This window comes from Macrosteles quadrilineatus, unplaced genomic scaffold (genome assembly GCF_028750875.1).
Source record: "Macrosteles quadrilineatus isolate MER2022 unplaced genomic scaffold, UCM_ALF_1.0 Scaffold_8__2_contigs__length_117827958, whole genome shotgun sequence".
Lineage (NCBI taxonomy): Eukaryota > Metazoa > Arthropoda > Insecta > Hemiptera > Cicadellidae > Macrosteles > Macrosteles quadrilineatus.
In genome coordinates, this window is record NW_026542601.1 from 15,577,235 (window position 1) to 15,592,225 (window position 14,991).

General features: G+C 37.4%; 1 protein-coding gene across 1 annotated transcript in view; it reads right to left on the reverse strand.

The window, feature by feature from the left end:
- The window catches only part of LOC129000216 (uncharacterized), a 35,105-nt gene extending 24,956 nt beyond the window's left edge, over window positions 1-10,149 (reverse strand). The window contains exons 1-3 of the mRNA XM_054427170.1: window positions 10,042-10,149; window positions 9,087-9,225; window positions 1,953-2,244 (exon numbers count right to left, since the gene is read on the reverse strand). Of these exons, the coding sequence (XP_054283145.1) occupies window positions 1,953-2,244; window positions 9,087-9,225; window positions 10,042-10,149 (539 nt within the window). The remainder of the gene's footprint in view (window positions 1-1,952; window positions 2,245-9,086; window positions 9,226-10,041) is intronic.
- Between the last annotated feature and the right edge of the window lie 4,842 nt (window positions 10,150-14,991).

Below are 14,991 nucleotides of genomic sequence, written 5' to 3' on the forward strand. Positions count from 1 at the left end.
AAGAATCAATCCAAGGCAAAGCCATGCCAGAAAATGAATGATGTTGAAGTTTGCTCATTAAAACCTCATAATCTAGACGATCAAACGCCTTGGATAGATCACAGAACACCGCCGCAGTACTCTGTGATCCATCCAGGCCAGCCAATACTTGATTAATGAACTCTGAGACAGCCATTGTTGTGTTTCTTCCAGATCTAAACCCAAATTGTTTTTCTGTGAATAAGAAATTATTTTCAAAATATGAATAAATTCGGTTGTAAATGTAAATAAACAAGTATAATCAGATTAGTCTTTCACTTTGATCAAAGGTAATATGATATATCTGTATTCCTTCATTTTTGTAATTCAGTCAAACTGTAGTTTGGTTAAGTTTACACTAAAAATATGGTTTGCAATAAAAACTGTAAGGTACCAAATTTTAAGGGGGGTAAAAACGTACTACGAATAAATGAACACCAGAACTTACCCGATTTTTAACCACAATAGCCTACTCCGAGGCCTATGTGTTGGCCATAGCTTGGGCTATGGGCCAAAGAACGTAGGTCTATTTTTATTCACAGTGAAGTACACAAACACATCCACAACTACATATTTATTCATAATAGCACTTCGTTTCACATAATTAAGTTAAACCGACCGATTTTACAGATATTTAACGCCGCCGACGACATAACCCCAAACTGGTGTTTATTTGTTGACAGACGACAGACGAAACTAGACCAGCTCAAAAAGTAAATTCGATCAGCTGTTGTCTAGTAGTACTTGAGTTCGCCGCTTGAGCGCGTAAGCCTCGAGCGGGCAGGAACGAAAGGATTTTACTCCAAGACAGGATTATTCGTTTGTACGCCGTCTTCGAAGTAACTTCGTCTACATTCGCCCGGTATCAACGCTTGCACGATTTGACGATTGCCAATAATTCGTTTACCGAAGGTTAGCTATATTAGTTAATCACATTGCTACGATTTACGTTTAAATTTCCGTTTAACATTCGCATTCCCGTTTTCAAATTTGATTTTCAATAACTAGATTTATTAACTTAGTTTTCGCTGATTGGAGTCTTGACCCGCCAGTTCCTGCTTGCCAGTGACTAGCGGTGGCTATCGTTTATTTAATTATAATTAGTTAGTTTCGAGATTGTGATTTATCCGTTCGCTTAACGAATAATTATTACGTCTAAATTATATCTCGTTTTTACCGTTTTAATACCCCGAGACTTGTCGTCTAAGTTCTAAACCCCGTCTTTGGCGGTTGAAAGAATCAAGTCTTGGGAGCAGGCTGATTTGAACAATCAGCTACGAAAATTAATACTAAATTTATTTTAAATCATATCACGATAAAATTCTCCTTTCGATTATATTAATTAGGCCCGACGACTCTGTAGGAATTGCTTTTTACATTATATTCGATTTTATTTTATTTACCAACGTCTTTAACTAATTAGTTGCATTTTAATACGAGTATTTACGTCACATTGGCTAAGATTGAATACTCGTCGGCCCTACAGAGTCATTCCAAAGGTTAGGCAAAATTTAACAAAACACTTTAACGAAGGTAAGGATGATATATATAGCTCCAACTGAGCGTCTGCAGGATTTCCTAAACGTTTCCTGAGCTCTGAGCCTTCGATTAAATTTTAATAAATTGATCAGTCAATGCCGTGACAACTTCGTATCGACCCCTGGATTTTTCTCGGCTCCTGAGCACTCCGGGGAAGAAATTTGAGTGTGGCCAGTTCTAGGGTAGGCCTAGCCTGACTTAGGTGAATACTAGTTTATTCCCCCCTAGAATTTTGCGTCACAATAAATCATATGTTGAAGGTTCAGGTCTGACGTTTAAGTCTGATTATGGGTCCTGGATTGTCTGAACAATAGAGTCTCTTGTACACTATAAACATAAAATAGGTATTGTAAAACAAAATACACTGTAAAAATAGTTCACCAAAGTGATTTTACCTTATGGGGTTTATGTCATCAATATCAACATGCACAACCAAAGTCTGGTTGGGCGGGATGTTGAACCAGGAAGGTTGCACAGTGTAACCCGTAGCAGTAGTTCTGAAAACTACTGTCTGATCACTGCCGTTGTACAGAGGCAAGTCAGAGGGTACGGCCAGGGTGGCTGGAGCACCGAAGAAGTTTGGCCTGAGAGTCGCAACCAACGTCACAGGTGCAACTGGGTTCAGCGGGTACAAGTCAGTAGTGGCCAGAAGAAACTCTACTGTACCCTCTACAGGAATTGTGGTATCTGGAAAACCACTGTGTTAAAAACATGCACAGGAACCATATATCACATTACGAGTAGTTGAAAGTTGAATTGAATTGAATTGAATTGAAAATAACTTTATTCATAAATCACACAAGTATGTACATTGAAAGGTGTCAAAATTCTTAAACTACTTAAACTTACAACATAATATCAGCTGTACAGTTCATCAAAATTATACAGTACTTTTTGTGTTAAGTATATTTTAAGCTAGGATTTAAATTTTTTACAATCATCAATTTTCCTCAACCACTCTGGAAGCCCTTCCAAAAACTTTCTTCCAGCACATGACGGTTTTTTGTTATAAAATTCCATTCTATGGGCACCAACAGCAATTTTGTTTCTATGCCGGGTGCCATATTTGTGGTTATTCCCTAGTTTAGGTAACATACTTTCAGACAAAAGATTTTTAGTTAAAAGAACGGTATGGAAAACATAAATGCCGTACACAGTCATTATACCCATGGCTAAGAAATGATCACGTACGGAAACATCCCAGTTTAAATTTACCATTAGTCTTATTGCTCTTTTCTGCAAAATTAAAATTCTATACAAATTTTTCTTTGATGTTCCACCATAAACACTTATCCCAAATGATATTGCGGATTCAATGAAAGCAAAATAAAGCTTCTTAAGTTAAATGAGTAATAAACGTTTCAGTGTTAAGTATTCTGCGAATATACAGAGTGAAGAACTTAAATGTGCCACCATTATTCTCTCAGAAACTATTCGATTTAGAGAAAACATTATAAGGAGAATTATTTCAACTATCTTATGACATACAAAAATATGAATTCCCTTTCTTTAAAGTCTGATATTTTCAATATGGCAACTTAAAAATTTCTTATCGGACACCTTGTATTTTATGACAATTTTAGACTGTAATTTTAAAAACGTTTTCAGTTTAATAATTTCTATAAAGCTACGTAAAGAAGTTACAGCGTGTAAAATTTAGGGAAAAGTAGCTTTTTGTTACATTCAGCATGATATAGCTCCTAAACGAGTAAGTTTGGTGAAAAAATATAAAGAATAAATTATAAATGTCTTCAAATTGTATATACAATCTAAAAAGATCATAAAATATATTGAAAGTACTCCTTTAAGTCCTTACAAAAAAAATCAATCTGAGTTTAAATTTCTTATGAATTTTATAAGCTCCCTGTATGTTATAATCTTATATTCTTATAAGTATGAGCAAGGTCATGCAACATGTTCACAAAAAGCCACTCTTTTCCAAATGTAACACGCTGTAACTCCTAAAAAAGTAGTTTTATAAAAGAAATGCAACTACTAAAACGTTTTAAATTGCAGTTAAATGTTAAAATCATCATAAATTACATGTTATCAAATAAGTAATTTTAAAGTTAACCTCAATATTGGAAAATAGTTGATTTAAAAAAGTGGAATTCATATTTTTTGTCACAAGAAAATAGTTGAAGTTCCTATTTAAAAAGTTTATGAACTTTTAAATTTAGTTATGTGTACATTTCATTATTCATTGCCAATATCACCAATATAAGTTAACAATTTAAAGGCTGAATACCAGGGCTAGAGTACACTCACTTATTTTGCCCAATATATACTCTTGATCTATTCTTGCTTGTAAAGAACAATTGAACAGACTTCGAGACGTAGGTTCATGTAACAGTTATGGGATAAATCACAGACCTAAAAACTGTATTTTTTATATCATATCTTAAAGTTCTTTGGATAAAGTCCTTTATATGCTGGTATTATGTTGCGCAATATTCTGCCTGATAACTTCTTAAAAATAACAGACAAAAGTAAATAAGCAACTAAAACATTTATGTTAACCAAGCCCGTCTATCATCTGAATGAATTTGTTAATAAAATGTTGTTTTATTTAGTAGGTTATTAGTTAACATTTTTATTTAGCCGCTTTAGATATAGTTTGTATTAAAGATTAATTTAACTGTAATGTTATTCTATTCAACAAAATTTCTATAATGAAATTATGCTAATGTTCCATGTAAATCTTGGTGAGAACAGCACAAACTATGTCGTAAAACTACAAAACCACAGATAGGAATGAGCGTTTCCGTCACGTATTTTCCTACTCCTAGAGAGAGTGTTGGAATAAAATTTATAAATCTAATGTCTGTTGAAAGTGGAAATTAGTGACATTTAAACTTCTTCACAATATCTAACAAATATAAATATCTGGATATTGATCATCTGATATCTTAAATATCCAAGTGAAATGTTTATAAGATATTCTATAGCTAACTCTGTGTTGTCTGGGAGGTATAAAGTGGTGGCAAATGACACAAATCCTAGAGTGGTGGCAAATGACACTGGTGGCAAATAACACATATTCCTATTACCAAATCCAGGGATAGCTGAGCCTGTGTTAAAGGGAATGGTGCGACTTCATTGTATACACAAAAATACCCCCGTCGCAGCAAACCTGCAGACTTAGCGAATTTCCATCTGCCTGATTGGATTTAAACTAAAATGTCCCCTAAAAAATATCACATTTATTCCCTATTTAAACAGAATTAGTTTAATGAGTACTTAGGTTTCCTGCAACAGGGAGGGTAAAAAAGTTTTTTTTAATGTAAAATATTAAAAGGTACTGTGGTTTAGTAAGAAATTAATGTATTTTCCAAATTTGATCAAAATATGTTCATAAACAAGCAAACTACAACAGTTGACTTATTCTCCATAAGAATAACATGGGAATTTTAAAATAACAATTTTTTTGAATTTTCTCCGTAACAATTAGGCGCATAATAACGCTTCAATATACTAAATTATTTGTTTTTTTAAGCTCTACAAAATGGTTTAAAAATAAATTGTGAAATTTTGTGTTTTTAGGGTCAAAAATGGGAAAAGCCAATAGATATATAAAAATTTGAACGAATTGTGTTTTTGGCCTCTGGGGACATCAAAATGAAAAAGTAAATCGGTCCCGGGCTTAGGTCTTACCATGAGACCTACGGTAATAGCTACTTCCCTATAGGGAAATTCGCTAAAAAGGGAGAACTTTTTACCGAGTGGATCAAAAAAGATCTACCTAAATTAATCCAATTTTACAAAGAATGCATCTTGCCAGAAATCGTCGACAGCAGAGTGATTAGAGGGATGAATATAAGGGACCCCAAGTACATAACTGACGCCCAGGAACTCGTGAAGGCGAGAAACCTCGCAGTAATTTCCAAGAAAGTTCAAAATAATTCGGTAGCTGCTGTGTGAAAATATTACCAATTACATTTTGCAATGCCCAAATATTATAATTAGGCCTAACAATATTTTATCCTATCCATATTGCAATTTTTAAAATATCACCTCTCATTATCTGGACCAAAAATTATCTTATATTAAAATCAATGTACATAATTATTAAATTTAATACATTTTTATCTCTTTAGTAATTAATCTATATAATTAATACGCTACATGAAACTTTGTCGGTTGAACTCCTCCGCCATTTCTTAACGGTTTTTTTTTTTTTTTTTTTTTTTTGCATTGACGTCTCATTGGAAAGAGCGTGTCGCGTAGATTTGCAAACTGATTTTACATTTTTGAAAAAAAGTCCCTTGGGCTCTGCCCCAGTGGCTTTGAAAGTTCCCATGTTATCCTTATGGAGAACACAATTGTTTACATTTTGATCAGCTGTATAATTTGATTGCTGTTATTTATTTTTCAATTCAATAAAACGCATTGAATACATTTATTTACTATTTGAGTTTGGGTAAACATAACCCCCAAGACGGATCGTGTTAGTATGGTTAAATTTGTGTATTTATCGTTGTTTTGTGTAGCTATGAAGGATTGTGTAGCATAATTGCACGTAACTTAAATGTATTAATTTATCGTTGTTTTGTGTAGCTAAAATTTGTTTATTTGTTGTTTTTTTTTTCTTCAAATGCCTCCGACCCAACAACAATGAAACATAGACAGGTGGCGTAATCGTGATAAAGACCGCAGCTACAGAACAGTGGCGCGTACAGTCAGCACCTGACCCTGGACAATCTCAACTATTAGGTTATCAAATCAAATATGCTTTATTCATAAAGTACAGTTTTGTACATTGAATGGTGTCAACTAAATCCATCTTAAATTAATAATTTACAGATTTGTATATCTTGGATCATTATCTAAATCAAAAGCCAAAAAACAGAAAATGAAAATAATCAAAACTGAGTCAATTACTAACGCTAAGAGGGGAGGTGGAAAAATACTCTTCCAGGGAATAGAACGCTTTCTCTACTAAATAAAGTTTTAGTTTTCTAATTAAATTCTTCCCGCTTTGTTCATTTCTGATTTCATTAGGAAGATGCTTAAAATTTTTTAATCCTATACGAGGTGTTAGCCCGTCCTACGTACGGGAATTCAGTAGTCAGTTAAAACCAACCGTGTACAATTCAGATCAGCTAGTTTACACAAATAAAGGCAAAGTTTCTTGCAGTTTTAATGTGAAAAATCCTCTTGTAAACAAATGTTGTGTGACCAAATCTGCTTTTATTCCATCATAGGCGTATACGATATGCATTCCGTACGGTACGATGGCTATCCGATAATTTTACAATAAAACAGCAATTCTGCAATTTTTACAATGTGAAAAACATTGAAGTGAGATTTGCAGCCGATTCGCACAGACGCACACTGATTATAAGTAGCCTACGGTAGAGAGAGTAATAGTCAATTGAGAAGTGTATAGACCTAGTCAACGATACCACCTTCCATAGCATACCTGCCTCTTCCATCATTATTATCACCAAAATACAACTACAGTACTATACACAATTTCCAGTAGGTCTGAATAGAAACGACCTAAAATAAAACAATGATATCCAATAAAATTCACAGTACACATAATTTAACTTTGGTGTCCTAACATCAAAACTAATCGTCACATCTATCCTTTATATCAATTTCACTGCATTAATGCTAAATAAATAAGTGTACACAAAGAAAAGTATAAACAATAACAGTTTGTTTTGAAACAGCTATTTGGTTCAAATAACATTCATATTTATTTGATCTGACTTTAGGTAGGTTTACTTTCCCACTTGACAACATGAAGTGTCCATATTCTTCATGGTTTTTTTTTACTTCCAAAAAGTTGCTTAGCATAACTGGCAAAAATGATTCATCCCCCCAAGTGATTGTGTACCTGGATTCCTCTACTCTTCTCATACGTATAAGATTTCCTATTAATTGTCTCATCCTCCTGTTTTCAATATTTCTCCTTTAAACTCAAGAAATTGTCTGTTCTTCCAACAAAACTGATTGACTGTTTGGATTTGTCTACCTAGCCACCTAAATATTACAAACATCAATATTTACTCCAAAATAGCTGGTGAGTTTCTTTTTATATTTACACAAAATAATAAAGATTTAGTACGAAAAGCATAATTATTAGGTGAGTAAATTGATTAAATAGTTCATAAAAACAAATTTTGAAAAAAAGCTAGAACAACATTTTTTGGCCCAGACGGGTCTCGAACCTGGGTCCTTCGACTTATTAGCCTCTTACCTTACCACTGAGCTATCTGTGATTGTTGATATAGAGAGTTTTCAAGTGGTGAAAGAGTAGCCGACAGTTGCAATGGTCGCAATACTTGAAACATTTTTGATACTACACAGTATAATATGATTCTGTTAATCTGTTAAGGCATCATAAGTAGATATTATTTTTTTTTTTTGGGAGTTAGAGAGGATACTGGTATTTGAATATAGATTATTTAATTACCACTAGATTATTAATGCTATTATAATTGACTGTTATATGATTAATTACTCTTTCCCCTTAAATTGTCGCAAATAAGTTAAAGAATATTAATTAAAAAAATATTTGCATTATTATAATTATGTTGTGAAAGCTAGATCCAGAGAATGAAAGTCGTGTAAACTCTACTATGGACCATCGTTGGTCCAACAAAAGTATCTTTTGTTGGTCCAACGGAGTGAAAAACGGTTGGACAACGATGGGTTGATGTATGATACCCAGCAATGCATACCTATTAATGTATTTAATTAACAATGAACCAATGTTGGTCCACAGTTGTAAATATTGGTTGGCCTAACTACGAGATATACAGTTGGACAACGGTTGGTTGGTTGTGGAAGCTCCAACCAACCATCGACCAACTGTCCCACAGTTGGCCAACGTTGGCCCAACCATCTGTGCTACATGGGTTTATAAGTGATTTACTAAACCTTCCCAAGTCGGTCATTCACTGGCATGGGACCGGTCATTCATTGGCATAACATCAGCCATTTACTGGACTCATGACTTTGGTGTATAAAAAGGCAATTCTTACAAACGTAATTGATCTTTTATCAACAATTGATGATATAGGGCAAACCCTTAAATACCGTATCAACCAAAAAGTAGGTATAATAATATAGCATTAATACTCTCATTTGAGAGCATTGTTAAGTTAACAACATTTTACCTTAACTGGTCATTCTATAGGAACACCCTACTATAGGAAAATTGAAGTATATTTCATAACAAGTAAAGTTAAAATTTGTGTGGGATTTCAAAATTGCGTAAAATAGGCAAACAAGGTCAAAGTTAACACATTGCCATGATGAAATTGCACTACCTGATTAAACAAAGGAATTCTTTTTTTGTTGCTTGTATAGTGACTTACAAAAACAACTATAACTTCCTGATTCATTATTATTTTATCTTAAACTATATATTTTTCCTCCTTAGAAATATTGGGAGACAATTCACTATTATCTCTATACCAGGCTACTTCACTCGATCATAAAAAAGACAGTGGCAGCGTTTTGACACAAAACATAGCTTCAAACTATCTTTACTCTTTACTACTCTTTCCATTCACCTGGATGTTGAAGATGGGCAAAGATGGGAGGCGTCTCACACAGCACAAGTTGACTGACTATCTGTCCTGGATCCACCATCACTGTCACTGTCTGCTTCTCTCTCCCTCCAAAATGGAACAACACGTCCTCATGGGTCACCTAGAATGTCAAATAAGGGTGACAACTACTAGAATATAATGTTCAGTGACAGGTTTGCTGGGGTTAGGCTCGTTAAAGCCTACCCGCTGCCATTAGGCTGGGCGCACACTGATCCAGCATTTCACCTGAAGCAAAATGTTGCACAACGATTTGCTTGAAGCGATTTGTTTATTTGCTTCTCCAGTGTGCGGGAGTTTCAAACATGATTCAGCATTTAGTTTCAAGCAAAATTAAGAAAAATAAATATTAGAATTACATATTATGTCTACTGGTCTTATACTGCAGTATTGTTTTAACATATGTGACGAGGAGTCGACTATTGCTGTATGTCAGTTTTTGCAAAATGCTGGACTAAATAGAAAGACAACATTGGGTTCATCCAATCAATCTGTTGATAGACAGCTTTCCTCTCTGCAATTAAATCAGATCCAGGGAAATTTTACAATCATTGTCGAATAAATGCTATACTATTTTATAGAAAGGGTTTTAAATACCGTAAGAAATTATTATTAGATAGTGTCATGATGGTTATATAAATAGGTAATGATTAATGAACTGAATAACCTTGGTAATTTCTTAATTATTTTACTACTTTGCATGACTACCAAAATGGTAGCAAGAAAAATTAAACAACAGTTTTGTTCAATATAAATTCAAAATATAATTGTTAAGATTTAACGCAATTTCTAAATTCATTTTTCATCAAAGAAGAGTTATTTCTTAATCAACAAACGGTCAATTTAATTTTGAAAGCCACTAAGCTTTACTAGCTAGAAAGAATTTGGCGCATGCGCAGAACGTTTTGCTCCTTGAAACATCAAACATCGTGCTGTATGGGATCCATTCGTCTAGCAACTGCTCAAATGTTTCAAGGCGTTGCGAGGCGCCTCGCAACGTTTGCTTGATCAGTGTGCGGCGTCCCATTGAAATACATCGGGCGCTCGTACCCAGCGAAACATTTTGCCTCGCAACACTTGCTTCAGGTGAAATGCTTGATCTGTGTGCGTCCGGCCTTATGTAGTCATAGAGCAGTGGTCAGCTGAGCAACGTGCATTTGTTATTAAGTCGTAAAAAAAAAGAATTACTCAGTCATTGAAAACTCAGTGGCAGTTCCATGCATTCTTTCAGTAAGGTCGACATGGAGAGGTTCCATCGCAATTATCTGTACGGATTATCAACAAAATTAAACAGATTAATACAAATTAACCTGTAGGGATAAAAATTAAGATCAAACGTCAAAATTGGTGTAACCAAGTGCGAGAGGTCAGACATGTTCAAAGCAGACCCTTGTTGGTACTTTCTTATTATACCGACACACCTAAAAATGAAACTAACCTCTTCTTAGGTGATGTAATTATTTGTCAAGAACATTATCAAGCAACTTATTGTGAAAATAATTTATATATAAAAAACTTTTTTAAAACAACGTTTTTAAACTCACTAAAAAGTAGAAAATAATTTATAAATATGTGGAGGGTATAAATACAGTACTTGTAAGATTAAAAACAAAAAACGTGGGGTACATGCAATAGATAATTTACAATTACCTTCACCTATTGAACTAATGTATTATTATAAATTGCATGCACCCCACGTTTTTTGTTTTTAATCTTACAAGTATTTATTTATTTATTTATTTTTTTTTTTTTAGGGTGAGGAGGGAAAATGCTTTTACGCACACAGGTAGCCAGCCTGTAGTGTGAGACTCCTGAGTTTATCACAGACTACTCACTAAAAAACCCCCTCTACTCTGTTGGACACAGACCTGGAATTGTTTGTCACATTACTTCAAGTCAGGCCAACATGTGACCTAAGCCCACAGGGCTCGCACCGTTTCTGGCATTATTTATTTTTTGACCTACACCGTATCCCGGTCGAGGTCAAACTTCTTGGCGCGGAGAACACCCTGGATGTAAAGTGACACACAGGTCCAATTGTCCTCACCCTCCATCATCATCGGTATGACCGTGTCCACCGACAGCAGTCCTACGAACTGTTGAGCCTCTAGGCGGGGCCTTTCCCAATGCTGGCAGTGGAAGAAAGTGTGTTCCACGTCATCGGGAATGCCTGGGCAGTATATGCAATCGGGTGACACGGCTTTGCCCATCCTGAACAAGTACGACCGGAAAAAGCCGTGACCCGTCAGAAATTGGGTGAGGTAGAAGTTCACCTCTCCGCACTGCCGATTAACCCAAGGTTGGACCTGTTGTATCAGTCGCCTGGTCCAGAGCCCCCTTGTCTCCTGTTCCCAGCTCTCCTGCCACAGCTGGAAGGTCCGGGTGCGTTCCTCAATACTTGCCTGGTCCTCCCCACGGCGCTGATAAATTGCCTTCCTCTCCGCCGCCAAAAGTTTGACGGGGATGACTCCAGCAACCACCAGGACGGCGGGTTCGGACACTGTTCGATAGGCAGATGCTACCCTTAGTGCTGCCTGACGCTGCACTCGGGCGAGCCGCATCCTATATACCTCCTTATTGAGAGCGTCTGCCCAGACCTCCGCACCGTACAGGAGCACTGACTGGACCGCAGACATCAACAGCCTTCTGCGGCTGGACCGTGGACCTCCGACATTGGCCATTAACCGACTAAGGGAAGAAACCATTTTAGCGGCCTTGTCCGCCGTACGGGTGATCTGGTCTCGCCAGCTGAGCTTGCTGTCCACCATGACCCCAAGGTACTTTGCGGCACGAGTGGTTTGGACTTCAACGTTCCCCACCATCAAAGGCACGATGGTGTCAATCCTCTTTTTAGTCAGAATGACAATCTCAGTTTTGCTCAGAGCGAGCGAGAGACCATGTTCTGCCATCCATGCGTTAATGGTTCGCATGACTCGATTTAGTTTCAGCTGGGCAAGCTCAATGCTACGTGCAGCTATTAAAGCCGCAACGTCATCTGCATACCCAACTAGGACAGTTTCCTCAGGCATCTCGGATCTCAAGAGGCTGTCGTAGGCGACGTTCCAGAGGTCCGGGCCCAGTATGGATCCTTGAGCAGCACCAGAAGTTACATCCATCGTCCTGGAGCCTTCTGTAGTGTCGTAAATGATGAGGCGGTACCGGAGGTAGTCCTCTATCATGCGCATGAGGTATGCCGGGACGTGGAAAGTGTTCTCCAGTGCGTCGAGCATATCGCACCACCTCGCGGAATTAAATGAGTTTCGCACATCAAGTGTTACAAGCAGCACAACCCGACGAGAATAGTTGTTAAACTCCTCAGCTCTCATTACGGCTCGCTTTACCTCCTCAATAGCGTCAACCGTTGACCGTCCCTTCCTGAAACCGTACTGACGAGGGGATAGATTTCCTGCAGCAACCACGGCTGAATTCAGTCGGGAACGGATCAACTTTTCCAAGACTTTCCCAGCAGTGTCCAACATACAGAGAGGTCTGTAAGAGGAGGGTAGGTCTGGGTTTCCTTTTCCCTTCCCCACGAGCACAAGCCTAGCTGTTTTCCAGCAGAAGGGAAACTTCCCCTCGGCCAGACAGGCATTGTACGTGCTCAAAAGGATTTGTGGGTTTATTGAAAAGACTTTCTTCAGGGCCTCACCAGGTACCCCATCCGGTCCAGGAGCCTTGTTGTTCTTCAGGGACAGAACGGCCGCCTCCAACTCCTCGAGACTGAAAAGCGGTACGTCGTCCACCCTTCCGAACTCCCGCAATGGGCGCAGTGTGTGAGTCAGGAAAAGGGACTTTACGATCCTTTCCATAGAGGCCCCGTCCATAACGGAAGGTGGAGAGCGGGTGCCAAGCTTCTTGGTTACAATCTTGTAACCAAGGCCCCACGGATCGGAATCGACATCGTCCCTTAATTTCTCCCAGCAACTGTGTTTGCTCCGGTTAATGGCCCGGCGAAGAGACTTCCTAGCCACCTTGTAAGCGTCAGACTTAAGACGTCTATCTTCAGGTTCTCTGGCCCTGGTAGCAAGACGTCTGGCTCTCAATGCTGCCCGTCGTAGTTCTGCGATCTCGGTTGTCCACCAGTACACAGGTCGCTTATCGCACCGGGATCTCCTGCGAGGCATTGACTCTTCGCAGGCCGAGACTATCAGCCTCATCAATGATGTAACTGATGCCTCTGCGTGAGCCACGCCAGATGCAGCAGGTACCACTGGCTCTCCCCGTAGTATGACTTCGGTGAATTTGGCCACGTCCAGCTTTTTGGTGTTCCACCGAACGGGCACCTGCCGAGACACGGTAACTTGTCTCTGATGACTATCCATGACATCAAAAATGACGTACTGGTGGTCACTGGCCGTATAATCCTCTAGGACTCTCCAGGCTCGTATCCTCGGCAAGAGGGACTCAGATGCAAGCGTGATGTCTGGGATCGTTCCCCTCGTTCCGGGACGCTGGAAAGTTGGCGTGTTGCCCTCGTTTATGACAACAAGTCCAGCCCTGGCAGCAAAGTCCAGGATGTACTTCCCCCGGGAATTAGTGAGAGTCATTCCCCACTCGACAGCCCTAGCATTGAAATCCCCCGCCACGACAACGTGCCCGGCGGTATCGCGCACGCTCTCTTCCAGGCGGTCTATCTTTCCACGAAAGTCACGGATAGCCTCGTTGGGGGTGAGGTATACACTAAAGTAAGTGACATCTCCGCACCGGACCCAAACGAATCCTCGGCCCTTCGCGTGACTCCTTACCTGCACTTTAGCTGTATTACGATGTAAATCTTACAAGTATTTATACTTTCCACATATTTATAAATGATTTTCTACTTTTTAGTGCGTTTAAAATGTTATGTTTTAAAAACAGACGGTTTTATAACCGTTGTTGATATATGCTTTTATTTAATCTTGTCAATGTTTTTTAGTGTGAAAAATAAAGCATGTTTTTACTTTTTCTTTCTTTCTTTCTTTCTAGTGCGTTTAAAACGTTATGTTTAAAAAGTTTTTTTTTATTTATAAATGATTTCCTACTTTTTAGTTTTTAATGTGTGTGGATGTTAAATCTATTTCAAGCATCTATATCAGATTAAGACAGAGGCATGTGGGAAATCTAAGGTTCATTTGAGTTTCTTTTCATATAATTATGTATTAGATTGAATGTATGGCCTACCTACTAACTATAAGTATATCAATATATTTAATTTATTGTTTACTTTATAGAATACTAAATAAATAACAATTGACAATATTAACAAACACCTTTATATCTACAATCAGATTGTTTATCTTTATTTTGAAATGTTTGTTTGTATAAATAATCTCTTGGGAGCATAACATGTACCTCGTAACCTCTGCTCCTCAAACTGTCAAACTTAAGTATTTACAGCTGACTTAAATTAATTGATATATTTACATTCTTTCAAAATGTAAACATGGAAAATTTGGAAGCCCATGGGGCGTAGCCCAAGGGAAATATGAAAATTAAACGATATAATATTGCATTATCATCCATTTGTGAGCTATGTTTCAAATTTCAAGTCTCTAGCATATTGGGAACTTTGTTTGAAATTGATATCAAAATTTGTAGGAAAGCGAGCTAATAAAAACAAGCCCATGGGGCGTAGCCCAAGGGAAATATTAAAATTAAATTATATAATATTGTATTGTCATCCATTTGTGAGCAAATGGAAATCAAAACAATAACAAACCTAAATTTATTATTGCAAGTTTAAGTTCAGCTGATGGCGATAGGCTTAAAACTGCCGAAAAGAAGTCGTTCCTGTTTGTATCTAGGCTATCACCGGACACTGACTCTAAGGATTTGGAATCTTTCCTATTAGAAAAATTTAGTAATGAATCGTTTAAAGTAGAATCACTAA